This window comes from Podarcis erhardii (genome assembly GCF_964252035.2).
Source record: "Podarcis erhardii genome assembly, chromosome: 7".
Classification (NCBI taxonomy): Eukaryota; Metazoa; Chordata; class Lepidosauria; order Squamata; family Lacertidae; genus Podarcis; species Podarcis erhardii.
In genome coordinates, this window is record NC_138511.1 from 45,689,900 (window position 1) to 45,708,436 (window position 18,537).

The following is an 18,537-nucleotide window of genomic DNA, read 5'->3' on the forward strand; positions in this document are numbered from 1 at the left end:
TCGGGAGCCAGGACTTCCAGAAGGTGGGGCGAAGCGGGACGGCGCAGTGGTCACGTCGCGAGGCCCGGCCCTCCGCGCATACATCTTCGCGCCCTTCACGCGCTGATTGGTTGACAGCGCCTGACCCGCAGTGGCGCGCGGCTCGCGGCCGTTGCCCGGGTGACGGGCTGTCGCCTGCCATGGCCTGGCTAGAGGTGGTCTCCGAGAGCGGCGGGCGGCGGCATCGGGTCGCGCTGTGCTCGCTGACGGCGCTCGGGCTGCTGCTTCTGGGCGTGCTCACATACGTGCCGCCGCTGCTGGTGGCCTACCGGAGCCACGGTGGGTAGCGGAGGGGCACCAGGGCGTCCCTTCCCTGTCCTGCTCTCTCCTTCCCTCTGACCGGCGCTGCTGCTTCTTCCCTTCCAGGCTTCTGGCTGAAGCGGAGCAGCTATGCGGAGCAGCCGAGCGTCCGCTTCCGGCACGAGGTGCTGCTGGTGGGGCTGATGGAGGGCGGCGACTTCGTGGGCTGGAGCTCCTTTCCCGCCTGCAACCGCCTGCTAGGCGACCGCCTGCGCGTCCCGCTCGTCTCGGTAGGCGCTTCTGAGCGCGTGCAAAGTGCCTCTTGCTGGGGCGGCCAGTGGGGGCGACTCTCAGGGCATCGGCCGCGGACGGGTTCCCTCCCTCCAGTAGCCCTTTAGATCCGCCGGTAAATAGGAGCCGGGCACGAGCAGCGTTGACGATGATGACTGTTGAGCTCAGGCTCTCTGCGGGCTCGGAGTTGACAGCAACTTATAGCCACAAAAGAGTGACTCTTTGCCCAGCTGGAACTCCCGCCCAGCTCCCAGTACAGTATGTTCTCTCTACCATGAAAGGCTGAGTGGAGGTTGCTGGTCTACAGTAGCCTTTTCCTAGAAACACCTCCTGGCTGCCCTTTCTCCTAGTTTCCAGGTGAGAACATCACCTGCTCCCGTATCTCCTAAGTTAGGAAGTGATAATGGCAGACTCAAGGCTGTGCTACTCCTGTACTGTCTAGATGAGAACGCAGTTTTCTCAGCCAATAAAGACCCCTAACCTCTTCCTAACCCATCTGGTTTTCAGTAGCCAGGGTAAACTTCGGCCCAATTTGCTGCTGGTAGCCAGTTCATTGGTGCCAGTTCTCTCCTGTTTGAATCAGAGTGCACGTTTCCCATATCAGAGGATGAAACAAAGTGACACTGATTGAAGTTGGAGATCATTGAATTTCTGACACATCAGACTGGCCCTGTGGTCAAAGCTGTGGCTCGCAAGTTGAATAGATGAGTGATTTTATTCACAGAGTGTATTGCAAAATCATGGAAGTGGGTAATCGAGGCTTCAAGTGGGGTTCAGTTGCTTTTCCTAGGGCAGTCACCACCTAGGATGACTGCACTGGGTGAGCGAAGATGGAGATGGTTGCTGCCACAACATAGTCCTTTAAAATGAATCTGTTTGGCTGTTGGTGTGAGGCAAAAAGTGTCTGTGCTCTGCTTTGTCTGCCTACAGCAGGAGACTTGCTAATGAAGCAGTGGAAGGAAGTACGGTACCTGAGAGCAAATGGGCTCATGGCTGTCATGCCACTGGTTAATTAGGCCATAGATTTTGATGGGAAATCAGTGACTCTCCAGATGTTGCTGGCATCACCTCTTGATGAGAGTCCTGTAACATCTGGAGAGTCAGTTTGCTCCATGGGTCTTTGGCTTCTAGGTCACTGATTTCAGCAAATCTGACATGATTATGGAGGCCCCCAAATCCTAAACTTACTCTGAACAACCAGCATTAAACTGGATGACTTGAAGGCTGCCTCAGAGACCAATTTGAACCTGAGCCTTTTGTGGCCAGGCCAGAACAGAGGGACTGGGCAGGTGGGGGCCTACTCCAAGTTCCCTAGCAAAGGCAAAGGGGAAACCTTTGGTAAAGATGATTGAAATGGGGCCTACATTTCCCATCTGGCCTGGGCTTATCATCAGCTTTGCATGATCCTGTAGGTGGCTGTAGTCTGCCATTGCAACGGTGCTGTGGTGCAGGCACCTTGGCCTATATTGAATCTAGCATCTGTATTGGGGTGCGTGTTTCCTCTTTACCTGGCGTCGCATCTGTGTAGCTGACATGTAATTGAAATTATTGCTAAGAAGTTTGCTTTAATAAAAGTTCCTGTTATGCTTGCTAGGCTAGAGAGGAAGACTCAAATCAAGATGGAATGATGGACCTGTTAAATTTTCACCTGGAGCTTCCACTTCAAGCTACTGAGCAAATAGTTGGGATCCAGCTCATTCTGACATTTACCTATCAGTTGCAGGTGAGTGCCACAAGCCATAGCTTTCTAGGTGCCACTCAGTGTTTGAGGACAGGCAGCCTAATCCTCTTACTTGCTGTGGTGATGGCAGCTGCTGTTTCATTTACTCAGTATGCCATGCTCAGCTAGTAGAACAGCTTTCTATGCAGGTTTTTTGGTGAGGGGAGGTCATGGTTGGGAGGAGTTAAGCCTCCCTTCCCCAGCTGTGACACATGCACACAAACTGCAATTAAGCTTGAAAGAAGTTTTATGCTGGCTATTGTGGGGGCGGGGATGCTGCATGTGCCAAGAAAGGGCTTGACGGGCCATGTACACCTGCAGCTGACACACTGGTGACTCTCAGCAGCAGGGGAAGAGGACTTTGGGCCACACGCTTCAGGGAAGAGATGCGATTTCATGGAAGGACTTGCTTGGGACACTACATGTGTGCTTTATTGCTTGGTTTAGTTCATGCTATAAATATTTTTTTTTAGGTGCAGTCATAATGCAATACATAATGCAGGCCACCAGTTAAAAAGTTGTATTCCCTCCTTTTCTATATTTGATTGTTTTGATCATTTGTTTTACATTCATCCAGCCCAATGCTCTGCCTACCAAATAGGAAGCTTTGGTATTCTGAGTGTTGTGTTTGTATCACTTGTAGAATGATTAAGGCTGAGCCATAAACCTTTCCTTTTCTCTCTCCCCCTCTATGCTCCCATTTCAGAGAATGTCTACATTCGTGATGCAAAGCATGGCCTTTTGGCAGGCCTCTTCCCCTTTGCCAGGGTCAAAGGTCTTTGTGAGCGGAGACCTGAAGCTTCACCAGAGGCAGCCGCTTAGCCATACTGGGCTGGACAGCAGATATAATGTGAGTGGCCTTTTACATTTCAGTCCTTTCAAGCAGTTTTGTTGCCCTTTGTGATGTCTTTTCCACTGCAACTGATGCTGCTGGAGTCATGCACTAATTGCAAAGTGTGATCATGCCAGTGAAATGTGCACTGTTTGATATTCAGGTTATACAGCGGAGGAGATACTAATTTCACATAGCGTTCACCTAGGTAAAGGTAAAGGGACCCCTGACCATTAGGTCCAGTCATGACAGACTCTGGGGTTGCGACACTCATCTCACTTTATTGGCCGAGGGAGCCGGCGTACAGCTTCCGGGTCATGTGGCCAGCATGATTAAGCCGCTTCTGGCAAACCAGAGCAGCGCACGGAAACGCCGTTTACCTTCCCGCCAGAGCGGTACCTATTTATCTACTTGCACTTTGTTTTTTTTTTAAAAAATATTTTTTATTAATTTTACAACATAAACAAAAAACAAACAAACATAACACGACTTCCCCATACCTCCCCTTCACTGCATTCTTGTTTTAAAATTTTTTAGCAATCCTTCATCCATTTTTATATTTAATTCTCTTTAAAGTTTTCTTAAGCTTAAGTTTTTACAGCTGTAGTTCTTTATATCCAATCCCTTGACATCTTAACATTCCGAAATTTTACAACAATTTTTAAGATAGATTTTGAATTTTTTCCAGTCTTCTTCCACTGTCTCTCTCCTCTGGTCACGGATTCTGCCGGTCATCTCTGCCAGTCCCATAAATTCAGTCACCTTGGTCTGCCATTCTTCCAGAGTAGGTAATTCTTTAGTCTTCCAATACTTTGCCAAAAGAATTCTTGCTGCTGTTGTTGCGTACATAAAAAATGTTCTATCTTTCTTTGGAACCATTTGGCCTACCATGCCCAAGAGAAAAGCCTCCGGTTTCTTTACAAATGTCCACTTAAGGATTTTCTTAATTTCATTATAGATCATTTCCCAGTAGGCCTTAATCTTCGGGCAGGTCCACCAAAGATGATAAAAAGTTCCTTCGCATTCATTACACTTCCAACAGTTGTTATTGGGCAAATGATATATCTTTGCAAGCTTGACTGGGGTCATGTACCACCTATAGATCATTTTCATTATATTCTCTTTTAAGGCACTACATGCCGTAAATTTAATACCTGTGGTCCATAACTGCTCCCAGTCAGCAAACATAATATCATGACCAATATCTTGTGCCCACTTAATCATGGCTGATTTAACCGTTTCATCCTGTGTGTTCCATTTTAGCAGCAAATTATACATTCTAGACAAATTCTTAGTATTGGGTTCTAACAATTCTGTTTCTAACTTTGACCTCTCCTTCTGGAATCCTAGTTTCCTGTCCTGCTTAAAGGTCTCATTAATCTGGTAATAATGTAACCAATCTCGGACTTTAGGTTTCAATTTCTCAAAGCTCTGTAGTTTCAACTTTTCACCATCATATTCTATAATTTCACAATATTTTGGCCAGTCTGAATCCATGTTCAGTCTTTTTACCGCCTTGGCTTCCATTGGTGACAACCACCTGGGGGTTTTACTCTCTAACAAATCTTTATATCGGTTCCATACATTATACAGTGCTTTCCTGACAATATGGTTTTTAAAGTTTCTATGAACCTTTACCTTGTCATACCATAAATATGCATGCCAACCAAAGTTGTTATCGTAACCTTCCAGATCCAAAATATCTGTATTCTCAAGAAGTAGCCATTGTTTCAGCCAGCAAAAAGCTGCTGCTTCATAGTAAAGTCTTAAGTCCGGCAGGGCGAAGCCCCCTCTATCCTTTGCATCAGTCAAAATCTTAAATTTTATTCTGGGTTTTTTGCCCTGCCAGACAAATTTAGATATATCTTTCTGCCACTTCTTGAAACAATCCATCTTGTCTAAAATTTGCAATGTCTGGAACAAAAATAACAATCTCGGCAATACTTGATAACAGCAATTCGGCCTAACAAGGAAAGTCTCAGCCTAGACCATATATCAAAATCTTTCTTCACTTCCAACCAACATTTCTCATAATTATCTTTAAATAAGTTCACATTCTTAGATGTTAAATTCACCCCCAGATATTTTACTCTTTTTGCAATTTCCAAACCGGTTTCTCTTTGGAAACTATCTTTTCCCCCCATCGTTAGATTTTTTTCCAACACCTTTGTCTTATGCTTATTTAATTTGAAACCTGCTACTTGACCAAATATTTCAATTAATTCCAAAACTCTTTTTGTACTGGCTTCTGGCTGTTGCAATGTCAAAACTAGATCATCTGCAAATGCTCTTAACTTATAATGTTTAGTTCCGACCTGTATTCCTTTAACCAGCTGGTCCCTTCTAATCATATTCAGGAAAACCTCCAGTACCGATATAAACAATAGGGGGGATATTGGGCATCCCTGTCGTGTCCCTTTCTCTATTGGGATCTCGTCCATGACCATACCATTTACAATTAGTTTAGCTTTTTGCTCAGAATATATTGCACCTATACCGTTTTCAAAATTTTTGCCTACCCCCATCCCTTGGAGATTCCTCTTCATAAAACTCCAGCAAATATTGTCAAAGGCTTTCTCTGCATCCACAAAAATCAACACAGCTTTTCTATTTATGTCAGTTTCCAGAAGTTCCAAAATGTCTATAATGTTCCTCACATTATCTGACAATTGTCTACCTGGTAGAAAGCCTGTTTGGTCCCTGTGAATCTCCTCTAACAAAACTTTTTTAAATCTTTTTGCTAAAATGTCTGCAAAAATTTTATAATCCACATTCAGAAGTGATATAGGGCGGTAGTTCTTGACTTGATGTTTCTCAGTTTCTGTCTTCGGTATAAGTGAGATGAATGCTTCCTTCCACGATTCGGGAGCCTTTTTCCCCTCCAAGATTTGGTTGCAAACTTCTTTCAATGGTTGTACTAACCATTCCTTCAATGCTTTATAGTATCTCGCAGTTAGTCCATCTGGTCCTGGTGATTTCCCTAGTTGCATATCCTGAATGGCACTCTCTATTTCTTGATCTGTAATTTTCTCATTCAAACTCCTTCTGTTTTTTTCCGAAATTTTTGGCAGGCCGTATTTTTCAATAAATTCTTCTATCTCTTGTTCATTCTTTGGCCCTTGTTTATACAGTTTCTTGAAAAAACTTTGAAAACAATTACTTATCTCATTTGGTTTATTAATAAACTTCCCATCTACTTCGAGTGATGTCACCGTATTCAGCTTTTGTCTCTTTTTCAATTGCCATGACAGTAGCTTCCCACATTTATCTGCTGACTCGAAGGTCTTTTGCCTCATTTGTTTTATTTTCCATTCTATTTCCTGATTCATCAGTTCCATATATTGTGTTTGATGAAACTTTATCTACTTGCACTTTGACGTGCTTTCGAACTGCTAGGTTGGCAGGAGCAGGGACTGAGCAATGGGAGCTCACCCCGTCACGGGGATTCGAACCGCCAACCTTCTGATCAGCAAGTCCTAGGCTCTGTGGTTTAACCCATAGTGCCACCCGCGTCCCTAGCGTTCACCTATGTCACAACAATTCACCTGTACTGTGGTATTGCCAAGCAACAATCTCATAAAAGGCTAAAGAGACTTCAGAAAGTCTAGTGATCTCTTTGACCACCACCCATTCTAGCTGGAGCATGTCTAACCTGAATAGGAAGGGGTATTGTTAGGGCTGAAGCAGGCACGGGCCCTTCTGGTCTGCATAACTCTTATCTCTTGCCTGAGACTTATATTGTGTTGCCTGCCCCAACATGTCTGTTCTTGTTTTTTAATACAAAGTGTTTTCACTGTGACAGGTATCTGTGATCAATGGTACAAGCCCTTTTGCCCAGGACTATGATCTTGTGAACATTGTTGCAGCATATCAGAAGAGGAATGGTGAGTTTGCATTATGCACAGTCCTATCTAGGTTAACTGATACTTGTTTTTCACCAGCTACTTCAGAATTATGACCAAATGCCTACAAGGTCTTTGTTGTTTCCTTTGCAGTCACAACAATTTTGTCTGGTCCCGGCCCTATCTGGGTGGTTGGAAGAGCACCTGATGCACCGTTTGTGGTCCAGACAACCATCCACTACCCAGTGGAACTGATCCTATATCCTTTGGCTGCCAGGTGGTTGTAGTTTGGCCCGCTTGGTCTCAGTCTGGCATGAAAGTGGTGGAAGCTGTTTTGAGCTGTGCTTGGCAATCGTGGCACTTGGTAGGTACTGTGCTACAATCTGAATGTGGAGAATGTAGCTGCTGGGTTGGACCACTAGAGAAGAATGCCTGATGAAGAATTCCATGAAACTTGCCTGGAGGCAAGGTGGTGTCACTGTAGACCACCAAAGGTGGTTGATTGAAAGAAGATTATCTTGAGTAGAGGAATGAAATCAAGAAAGCATCCAAAATAGGAAATGTTGTAGCTGTGCTTGACTTTAACTACCATCACATAGACTGGCTACATATGTATTCCTGTCTTGACAAAGAGATAAAATTTCCAGATACCTTAAATGACTGTGCCCTAAACAGTTTGTCATGGAATCAACCAGAGGGGACAGTGACCTGGGATCTGATGGTGCCCAGCACCCTTGTGCAAGATGTAAGTGTTGTTGAGCAGGTTGGGAACAGTGACCATAGTGCTATTAGTCAATTGCCAGGAAAGTCCAACACACAGCCACTTTTGACTTCAAAAAAGGAAACGTCCCTAAAATGTAAGTATTGGTAAAAAGAAAGCTGATAGGCAAAGTCAAGAGGGTCAAATTACTCCAAAATGTTTGGGAGTTGTTTAAAAGCACTATATCAGAAGCTCAACTGGAGTGTATATCACAGATCAGGAAAGGTACCCTGAGGGGCAGGAGTATGCCAGCATGACAAAGGAGTCAAATGTATGTCAAAAGAGTATGAGATGGTGGAGAAGTTGAATAAATTATTTATATCTTCGTAGAGGAAGATAATAGGAGAGATCCTAGGGTGTGAACTAAGTCTTAGGTACTGAGGCAGATGGCATTGATGAGAGGTAGATTTAATAGACAAAATAAGAACTGACAAACTCACCTCAAAAATAATAGTATAGATTTGGGAAAATGATCGAGAGGATGGAGCAGCTCCACTGAGGAAAGCTTGCAGCATATGCGTAGCATGGAGAAAGTGGATAGAGGAAAGTCTTTTTTCCTCTCTCCTGAACTCACGGGCATCTAGTGAAGCTGAATGTTTGAAGATTCACAGCTGATAAAAGAAAATACTTCTTCACGCAGCACATCATTAAACTTGCTCCCACAGGAGGCAGTGATGGGCCCCAATTTGGATGGCTTTAAAAGATTAGGCAGATTCATGGAGAGCAAGGCTATCAGTGGCTACTAGCCTTGATGACTATGTTCTACCTCCACTCTCAGAATCATTATGCCTCTGAATACAATTGCTGGGAATCACAAGTGGGCAGCGTGTTGCACTGCTGTCTAGCTTGCAGGCTTCCCACACGTATCTGCTTGGCAGCTTTGAGAACAGGATGCTGGACTAGATAAGCTGTTGGCCTGTTACAGAAGGCTCATCTTATGTTCGTAACTTGTACTTGCATAGGGATGGGAGTTTTCCTTGTGTCTCCTATTGTTTATTGAGTGTTCTCAACCACCTTTCTTCTAGATGCAGATCTAATCTCTCACTTTGCTGGTCATATGTGTTTGAGGTGTGTATTCTGAACTTGTGTGAAGACACTTGAAAATTGAATTTTCCTTGACTCTTGCTACATATCAGCCAGGTTTCTGGGAGATGATTAAGTTTGCCTGGATTCAGTATGTTGCCATCCTGCTGATCTTTCTTTGGATTTTTGAAAGAATAAAAATCTTCCTTTTCCAGAATCAAGTGCTAAGCACAGTACCAGTGACACCAGTTCCCCCTGGATTGTCATATAAAGAGCACCAGTCCTGAACATGCTCCTAAAATTACCTAAAACTCCCAACAGGATGAATAAATATCCCATGCTTTCACTTTTTTCTTCAGCAGCTTTGCACATTGAAGATGAGGAGGCAGCTTTGTGTTTGTGGTCAAGGCTTATTGCAAGAGTGAAAAGAACTCTGTATTTCAGTTCTCTCTGAGCCAAGTATTTCCACTTGAGGTGCTATGTGAGCAGCATATTGGGAACCTAATTTGCTGCCTTGCATTTTGTCTTCAGTTGTATATGAAACACTATCTGCACACACCCAGATAGTGGCTGAAGGAGCTTCAGTTGATAATGAGATACACTGTTTTAAGTAAATTCATTCTCTTTAATACTTTTATAAAGGATTATGTTCTGTTATTTCTGCACTGAATTTCAGGCTTGCAGGTTTGGTTAATCCCCTGTTGTTGTAATCCTACATAGGGATTTTAACATAGAAACAAACACAGCCGTATGAAAAGGCAGCAATAAAATTGCATTTCCAAGAAGGCAGCATTAGCTGGTCTGTTCAGTCTGAGAGGACAAGGGTAGGGAGAAGCCTGCCCACCTCCCACAGCAGAGCAAGCGTGCCTGTTTGTACAGTTTAGTTCTCATTCTCCAGCATGTTCCTAGGGTGGTTTACAAAAAAAGTTAATGTTAAAACAAATGTTAAATAAACAGTGAAACACCACAAATTAAAAGCATTTAGCAGACATAAAACAAATGCAAATCATGAAAGTAATTAACAGAAGATTTTAAAAGCCTGGATTTTGTTTACCGGTAGGTGTTTTTCTTTTGTTGTTGTTGTTTTTAAGCAAAACTGTCTTCCCTGGGTGTCAAAATGACATCCTGGAAACTTGCGCTTGGACATAAAGTGGTGTATCCTGGTGAGGTATTTTCAGTTTCTTATCCCCCAGAAGATTCCTATACATAGCTAAATAGTGCAAAGGAGGCAGCTGTGGAAATTGTAAAAAAATTGTTCCAGTAGGCAAGGGAAGCATAATAAATTAGAATCAGTTACAGATAGGTAGCCGTGTTGGTCTGCCATGGTCAAAACAAAATAAAAAAATTCCTTCCAGTAGCACCTTAAAGACCAACTGAGTTAGTTCTAGGTATGAGCTTTCGTGTGCATGCACACTTCTTCGTATCTGAAGAAGTGTGCATGCACACGAAAGCTCATACCTAGAACTAACTCAGTTGGTCTTTAAGGTGCTACTGGAAGGAATTTTTTTAAATTAGAATCAACTACTGTAAAATGTTACAAAGTAGTGAGCAGGACTGAGTTCTCCAAAAGTCTTCTGCAACAAAGTCATTTGCCACTAGAATGAAAAAATTAGAGGGGGAGCAGGCAGTGTTTGTAAAACAGCCATAAAATGTAATGTAGGCTCAATTAGGCTAGAACTGTGCATTACTGGAATCAGCCAGCACTCCACCATAGAGCAGAATTGGGTCTTCTGTAAAACCAGCCATCCAAGCCTAAGAGGCAGGTTCTGATTGTGGCCAGTGGTGTTTTCTAGGAACCATAGGAAGCCGCTTTATATTGAGTCTGATCCATCTAGCTTGGTATTATCAACCGGAATCTTTCCCAACCCTATCGTAGAGAGGCTGGGGTCCGATGCTTTGCATACAAAACCATGTGTGATGCCACATCCTTAGACTGTGCTATAGTTTAGCATTTCCCCTTTGCCTTTAGTCCATTTTGCTGTTAATGTTTTATGGCAGTTTATGAGAAAAAGTCAGTCTCTGCTCTTACTGGTTGCAGCCAAAAAGCTGCTCAGGACTGCATAGAATGTAAAAAAAAATGACCGGCGTTCCCCCTCCCCCAAGTTGAAGGGCATTGCCGTTCAATTGTGTGTATGTGGGGCGGGGCTTACCCCCCTGATTTTATTCAAGTTGGCACCCCTGCGAGAAAGTATTTTATATACTTTTATAAATAAGCAGTGGGGGGCAGGAAGAGAGTGATGGGCAACTACAGCTGCCTCGTTTACATTGCGGGGGGAGAGGCGGCAGGCTGCCCTTTGCATTGCTGCCTCGCCCCCGTCCTTTCACCGACTGCAAATCAGGCGCCAAAGCGCTGGCCCAGCGTCCTAAGGCCTTCGCATGCATGAGGCCCTTAGGAGGTCTACAAGCAGCCCTGCAAGGTAGACCCGATCAGTGTCGAGTCTGCTTCCTCGTCCACTACAGGGCGGCGGGGGCTACGGCCGCAGGCTGCACGAAGCAGCGGGCCTGGTCGACGCGGCTCCTTCTTGCCCTTAAAGCCGCGGGACGGGCGCCTGAGCGGCAGCGTGCGCCAGAAAGGCGGGTCAGCATCCCGAGTCGAGCAGCCTTGTCGGGAGCGCACCGACGCGGAGTCCGCCTCCCCGCGTGTTGGGAGCGCCGTCGGCTTCCTCCCCTCCCCCCTCCCCCCGCTGTGGCGTCCCCTCACCAAGGCCGGCCACGCGTAGTAAGCGAGAAGCAGCGGCCCCGTCGTCCTTGGAGCTCTCGGCTGATGGGCGGAGATGGAGGATGGCGGAGCCTGGACGGCGCGCACCACCTTGCAGGGGGCTGGCCTGGGCGCAGAGCCCACCTCCCGCCGAGGGGGCTGCTCGGCCTCCCGCCCTGGACCGGCCCCTCCTTGGCGCCTCCCTCCGGCGGCCGCTCCGGGACGCGGCGGCCACGTCTGAAAGCGGCTCATTGTCTGTCTGCGGAGCGACCCGGCGAGGGCAGCAAGCCAGTCAGCCAGCGGGTCTCAGCCCCCAGGCCCCGCCTGCCCCCTGTCTTCCAAATTCCCCGCGCCTCTGAGGAAAGCGCTCGTGAGTCTTGGCCGAGGTGAGGAGCCGAAACGGGGCAGCCGCGGGACTCCGGCCCAGGACGGCAGCTGGGGGTTCTGCCTCCCCCAGCGGGTTCTCCCTCTGCTTGGCCATCTCCCCCCGCCCGCCCTCGCTCTCCTCCACCTCCACTCATCCCGTGCGGGACCGGAGAGTCAGGCCCGCGCGGCGTCGAGGGCTTCGAGGTCTGTGCGCCGCCGGACTTGGAGGCGCGGCAGGCGTAACTCAGAGAACGGAAAGAAGCCGCGACGGCCTTGGAGCGCGTGCAGAGTGCGCCCTTATCCAAGCAGCGTCCTCTTGGCGGACGCTGGCTGAAGCCCTGGCGCATCTCAAGCAGCCGCCCTTAAGCTCTCGAGTCGGGAGAAACGTGCATCGCTCTGGGCTTCCTCCTGCAACTGCCTGCCTCGCTGCTTGGCGGTGGATGGCTCACTTGGGCACAGCTCCGGGGTCTCTTCCTCCTCCTGGCACTGGTTGCAGTTGGTATCTTTTTGCACAAGCTCTGCTTGGAAGTTGACTCTGAGTGGGTCATATGTCACGGGAGAAGTTATGCTTTACTTGAGTTTGTTTTTAGGGGGGGGGGAGTGATGGTTACTTGCATTTTCTGCACAGATTGTGCAAATGAACTAGAACTGTACCCTATACTCTGCCTTGAGTTCCTTGGAATAAAGGTGGGATAGAGCTATGGACAACAAATAAATTCTTAAAAAACAGATTTGTCCATCTCTGTATCTAATGGTCAGGGGTCCCTTTACCTTTACATTTACTTGCCGATCAGAAGTTCGTGGTTCGAATCCCCGTGATGGGGTGAGCTCCCATTGCTCGGTCCCTGCTCCTGCCAACCTAGCAGTTCAAAAGCACGAAGTGCAAGTAGATAAATAGGAACCGCTCCGGCATTTCCATGCGCTGCTCTGGTTTTGCCAGAAACGGCTTAGTTATGCTGGCCACATGACCCGGAAGCTGTACACCGGCTCCCTCGGCCAGTAAAGCGAGATGACCTAATGGTCAGGGGTCCCTTTACCTTTGCCTTTTTACTCATTTAGTATAACTACTTCAAAGCTAAAGGAGACGAGGCTGACCTTTAGCTCTTGTCCCTTCCCCACAGCATCTCCAAAATTAGGCTGAGAAAGACCCCTGTTAGTAAACTGGTGAACCTCTATGGAGACCAACCTTTGCCAGTCTGGTGGTGCCTTCCAGATGTTTTGAACTACAAGTCTTTCACCTTGCCTATGCTGGCTGGGGCTGATGGGAGCTGCTGCAGTCCACTAGTCCCTGCACACTTTCCCCTGCAGATTAGAAGACAAGACACATCTAACTGTTTTCAAAAGATAACTTGAGATTTTTCAGAATGCTAAATTGAGCTTTGGGTCTTGCATTCTGTCCTTCCACACACAACAGAATACAATCAATGTGGAATAAAGACTGCCTCCATTGCCCTGTTTTCCCCCCACCCGAACAGCAGTGTGTTTGTTCCAAACTCTTTTGTACTCTCTGAGCATCACTATTGTCTCATCCTCCAGCCTGCTGTTTTTCATGGCTCTCACTGACATGCATATCTGAACTGGTTAGTCGTTTCCGGGCGTTATCAATACAATATGTATGGCAACCCAGGCTGTTACTTGTTTGCATGCAAGGTCCTTGTGTGTCATCGTCATCCTACTGAAAACTGAACAGCTCCCCCTCTCTTTTTCCTCCAGTTGTGCTCTGCTTCAGCCAGAATGGTGAGGATCCGAATATCCAGCACTACAGTTGCAATCTTCCTTGTGATTCAGACAGGATTTCTACTGTTTTTGTGTGTTCAGCATGGTGGCTTTATGTCTCAGTCTGAAGAGAAACCACCCCAGGTGCACATTCTCATCCTCTCCTCCTGGAGGTCAGGGTCTTCCTTTGTTGGGCAGCTCTTCAGCCAACACCCTGATGTCTTCTACTTGATGGAGCCAGCCTGGCACGTGTGGGTAACCATGTACCAAAACAGTGCCAAGGTCTTGCACATGGCAGTGCGGGACCTCATCCGGTCAGTCTTCAAGTGTGACATGTCGGTCTTCGATGCCTACCTGCCATGGAAGAGAAATGTGTCAGATCTTTTCCAGTGGGCAGTGAGTCGTGCCCTGTGCACAGATCCTGTTTGTGAATTGTTCCACCGCACTGATATCACCAGCGAAAGTGCCTGCAAGGCTGTCTGTGGGAAGTCCCCCTTCAGCAAAGTGGAAGAGGCCTGCAAGAGCTATAGCCATGTTGTCCTGAAGGAAGTCCGGATCTTTGACCTCAGGGTGCTTTATCCTCTCCTCACTGACCCCTCCCTGAACCTCAAAGTCATCCACCTCGTCCGTGACCCCAGAGCTGTTGTGAAATCCCGGGAGCAATCAGCAAAAGCTCTTGCCCGTGACAATGGGATTGTCTTGAGCATGAATGGCACAAAAGTGGAAGATGGCCAGTACAAAGTCCTGCAGGAGATCTGTAGAAGCCACGTTCAGATTTATGAAACAGCAACCCTGAAACCTCCAAGTTTTCTGAAAGATCGTTACTTGATGATCCGGTTTGAAGATCTTGTACGAGATCCTTTAGTGGAAATTACAGCAATGTATAAATTTTCAGGTCTTCAGCTGACCAGCAAACTTGAAAACTGGATCTATAATATCACCCATGGACAAGGGCCAAGTAGGAAGAGGGAGGCCTTCCAAATCACTTCCCGAGATGCAGTCAATGTCTCCCAGGCATGGAGGACTGTTCTTTCATTTCAGAAAGTCAAGCAAGTGCAAGAGGTTTGCAAGGGTGCCTTAAATATACTCGGGTACCAACTTGTAGATTCTGAGAAAGAACAGAAAGATCTGTCATTCGATTTAGTGTTGCCACATCGAAAAAGTCAATTCAGCTGGGCATCCTTTAGTGAAAATTAGGGGAAGTATGACTATCTGTAATCTCTTCTTTGTTGCCCAGGTAACTGGAAAATATTTATTTTGATTGCTGAATTCTGTGTTTCTAGTTATCGTCCTTTTTGCCATTTACATAAACTAGAGCAAATGGAATAAAGGGGTGATATGTAGTTTGCGGAAATACAGTATATCCTATTGGATCAGTCATTGTACCACACTGTCCTGCTATATTTGTAGGTATCAGGAATGCCGTTTTTTTATTTAATAACAATGTAGAACTTCCAGAAACTGCATTATATTTGACATAACTCTTCAATAGAAAATACTTTTCCTTTGCTTCTGAGAAAAGGGCAAGAAAGTAACTATGATATTCTGGGTTCTGCATTATTTTTTAAACAAAATATGTTTACATGCTGGGCTGTCAAATTACTGATAAATGAGCTTTGGTCTTCTTTGCTCATGTTAGCTAACCCTCTGAATGGCCACCTTGTTTAGGGTGGAGGAGTTGAAAGAAAGCCCAATGTTGCTGTTCAAATGAACCATTTGGCTGCTGTCTGCTCTGGTGACAGACAATGGGCTGGTCCCTAAAATCATTATATATGTGTTATATATACATGTGGGAGAAATCTCTGTATGCAGTACTGAATGCCCACTTCTAATGAAGGCCATCACTGAACATGTAATCTTTTGTGCTTCATAGCTGCTAAAAAAATAGTGGGGAGAAAAGAAGGATTCTGCTAGAGATACACAGAAGAAACTTGGGGCTTATTCTCTTCTTTCTCTTCAAAATTAAAATACTGCCATTGGATTGGACAGATGACTATGCAAAGACTATGCAAACTGGACAGATGACTATGCAAAGATTGTTCAGTGCTTCTTAATGTGGCTGCCATATGCAGGTACTTTGGAATATTTCTCCAGAGGCACTTGCTGGTTGCTTTCTTTCTAAGTTTGGCTGGGGTCCTAGCATCTGTTCGTAATGTCATTGAGCTGACCATGGGCCTCAGATATTTCCCCAGAAGGAGGGAACCTGCACCTATGGGAGATTTCCTTCCCCGTGAATGGAGTTCCTCAGCCAAAGGCACACTTCACTGTGCAGAGCCTGTACTGTTAATCCAGAATCCAAATTGCAGAGATGTGGGAATGGGTCCCACCATCCAGGATCCAGAAGTGGATGGGGGGAAGAGCAGTGGATAGTTCCTCAAAAGTGGAGTGCTGGGAATCACTTGTGCCTCTGGAAGCCCCCGCTCCCCACAGTAAGTCATGATTTGGAAGGTGTACAGCTGAACCACAGGCTGGGATGGGGGTTGGGGGTGTGTGGGGAAGGTTGTGTTGGGAGGGGAAGTAATCTTTTCCCCTCACACATTTATTCTGCCATTAGAATGGGCTCTGGGGCTCCCTTCCAGTTCAGGTTTGTGTTGGGGCTGAATCCCACTGCTTTGTACCTTTGTATGTTAATAAAAGTGCTATTTCCATAAGTCTGTGGTAAATTCTCACTTAGAGAACCATTTGCTAATCAGGTTTCCATGAGGAAGGCCAAGTAGATGTGACCAAGATGTGACCCCCCCTTAAATTGGGGTGGGTGGGTTCCAGACTGAATGGAGGGGGGATGCTTCTCAACTCATAGATACTGCAGAAATAAATGATTAACACTCTGGTAGTATTTGAATGTGGGACATCCAACACAATCTATAGCAGGTTCAGAAGACATGGGAAATTCCATCACACACTAATCAATTCGCCTGTGGAATTGTTTGCCACTGAATGTTGTATATATAAATTCAATAAATGATTATGATGATGATGATCATTTCTGGCTCCAAGAGAATTAAATTGGTCTTTTTATGGCCTCAATAGACAAGGCATTGCAAAATGCAGCCAGGAATATCACATGCTGCTCTCAGGGTTGTGCTTTTTCTACATCTCTGCGTGATCTATAAAGAAAAGCTGCTTCAAATGACAATGTTGGGGGACACCTTAAAGCATGGCTAGCTATGCTGTGGATCTTCAGATGTTGTTGGTCTACAACTCCCAGAGTTCCTGATTGCTGGAATGGCCATGCTGGCTGCCTGAAGCAGACAGGATTTGGGAATCTCAACAACATCTGGAGGGTCACAGGTCAGCTACTTCTGCTTTAAAGAGTAATAAAAAACATTTCAGACTCACCTTTCCTAGATTAAACCTCATGAGAAGGTCTTGCCTGTGGAAGCAAGTTCATGCTACAGAACAATATATTCATTAGAAGAGGATGGGGCATCTGGGTTAGCTGAGGCTTTGCCTTCCTGCCTGTCCACCTGAGCTGCTGGGCTTTGGCAGGAGCAGGGGGAAGGAGACTCACTGCGGCCACCACTTGGATAGCATCTGGGACAGGAAATCTGGGAAACTTGGAGGAATGCTGTCTTTGTGCAGTCAAGGGGTTAAGGTTGCAGAGATTTATTTATATTTATTCCTTTATTTAATTTGTATCTTGCACATCTTCCCAAAGGAGCCCAGTCCTGTGGGGAACAGCTGTGCCATTGCTGTGGTGGCTGGCTGCTTCTTCTCTCCCATTAATCTTTGAGCCCTGCAGGTGGGTGTGCTCCCCTTGTTTGTGACAGCTCCATCCAGCACTTTGGGCAGGTCCTCCAAGGGTATGTGGGACACTGGTGCAGGACAATGAGCTTGTGAGCTGTCCATGGTGTTGACAGTCCTGCTCTCTTCTCTGTGCATACAGGCATGCTGCTCCTCTGCAGATCAGCAGCCACCATAGATTTGGTGCTTACCCTCCCAACAGCTGCCTCTCTCAGTGCCATCTCCACCATGTCACAGGTACCCCTCCATAGGATACTGAAGTACCACAACTCCAACCTGCAGCACACCCCCAACTGGTGCCCCAAGGCCACCTTCAAAGCTGGGCCTTGGAATAATGGAAGAGAATCAGGAGGAGCTGCCACCTCCAGTGTGTGTGAAAGTCTTGGGGGAAGGGAGTTTCCACCCCTAGCAATTTTGGCAGTCGACCCAGCCTAGTTGCTGAGGATGACAGGGTGAGTGATGCTGCTACCCTGTTAGAGACACAGACTGAGTCCTTGGCAGGTAGTGTTGGCAAGGAGGAGAAGGGGATTGGTGGTGGTGGGAGCCTTATGGCGGAAACTCTGGTGCTAGTGTATCATGCACTTGTAGTGAAGAATGTGGGTGTCTTGGTTGTGGAGGTCACTGTCCAGCTGTCCACATGTGTATGTCCTGCAGCCAGAGCTGTCGCTGAGGTCTTGTTGCTTTGTGGCAACTGTGGAGTGTAGGAGGCTGGTTGGTGCATGTGGCCAGAGGTGGCAGTTGCTTCACCACACTCCAGGTGGGTAATGGAGATCTGGTGGTGCAGGTTTGCACACTCAGTGCTGTGGCACCACGTCCACAGGCACTGAGAGACTCTTTGCTGCCTCCTTGGGCTGGAGCAATCAGATCCTGCATGTGGTAAGAAATGTGGGTTCTCCATCACAGATGGAGCAGGTGAACTCTCCCTGCTTCTCTATAAGCTGGCGCAAGTGGCTGGTGATCACAGTGGCCTGGCTGGCATGTCTGCCTGTGTGGATCTCCCTGGCTATGCAGTCTTCTTGCAAGGTGCCACTGGTGCACTTGGTCTTTGCACCAGCAGCAGGTCTGATCTGGCTTGCATTTCTGCCCCCAGCTGTCTTTGCTCATGCAGCCCCACCTGCCTGCCAAGCCCTTGAGGTTTGACTGTTCCTTGTCATGTCTGGACCACTGATCTATGGGGTGCCCACTGGGGGTTGGTGGGGAGCGAGGATTGCAGAAATCTTTGCTACTATGAACTCCTTTTCTCCTTTGGTATGTTGCTTAATTGTT

General features: G+C 46.6%; 2 protein-coding genes across 6 annotated transcripts; both read left to right on the forward strand.

Moving 5' to 3' along the window:
* The first annotated feature begins 49 nt into the window (after window positions 1-49).
* Window positions 50-9,388, forward strand: TMEM231 (transmembrane protein 231). The gene is made up of 7 exons (XM_081871827.1): window positions 50-318; window positions 406-569; window positions 2,165-2,293; window positions 2,997-3,140; window positions 6,925-7,006; window positions 7,118-7,223; window positions 8,854-9,388. Exons 1-7 carry the CDS (start codon window positions 180-182, stop codon window positions 9,032-9,034), a joined length of 945 nt encoding a protein of 314 aa, XP_081727953.1. The 5' UTR covers window positions 50-179; the 3' UTR covers window positions 9,035-9,388.
* On the forward strand, window positions 7,230-16,511 carry CHST6 (carbohydrate sulfotransferase 6). Of its 5 annotated transcripts, none has more exons than XM_081871816.1 (2): window positions 7,230-7,821; window positions 13,525-16,511. In XM_081871816.1, the coding sequence occupies exon 2, from the start codon at window positions 13,546-13,548 to the stop codon at window positions 14,722-14,724; it is 1,179 nt and encodes a 392-aa protein (XP_081727942.1). In that variant the 5' UTR covers window positions 7,230-7,821; window positions 13,525-13,545; the 3' UTR covers window positions 14,725-16,511. The 5 variants fall into 5 exon arrangements, with proteins under 5 accessions (XP_081727942.1, XP_081727939.1, XP_081727941.1 ...); XM_081871813.1 differs by lacking the exon at window positions 7,230-7,821 and adding an exon at window positions 11,709-11,831; XM_081871815.1 differs by lacking the exon at window positions 7,230-7,821 and adding an exon at window positions 11,715-11,815.
* Window positions 16,512-18,537: the final 2,026 nt, after the last annotated feature.

Excerpts from the sequence above, each read along its gene's own strand:
- TMEM231 (XM_081871827.1), top strand. The coding sequence starts at position 180 with ATGGCCTGGCTAGAGGTGGTCTCCGAGAGCGGCGGGCGGCGGCATCGG. Across the intron at positions 319-405 it reads GGTGGCCTACCGGAGCCACG|GCTTCTGGCTGAAGCGGAGC; the intron begins GTGGGTAGCGGA and ends CTTCCCTTCCAG. Across the intron at positions 7,007-7,117 it reads AGCATATCAGAAGAGGAATG|TCACAACAATTTTGTCTGGT; the intron begins GTGAGTTTGCAT and ends TTTCCTTTGCAG.
- CHST6 (XM_081871812.1), top strand. The coding sequence starts at position 12,415 with ATGGTTACTTGCATTTTCTGCACAGATTGTGCAAATGAACTAGAACTG. Across the intron at positions 12,499-13,524 it reads TTGAGTTCCTTGGAATAAAG|TTGTGCTCTGCTTCAGCCAG; the intron begins GTGGGATAGAGC and ends TTTTTCCTCCAG.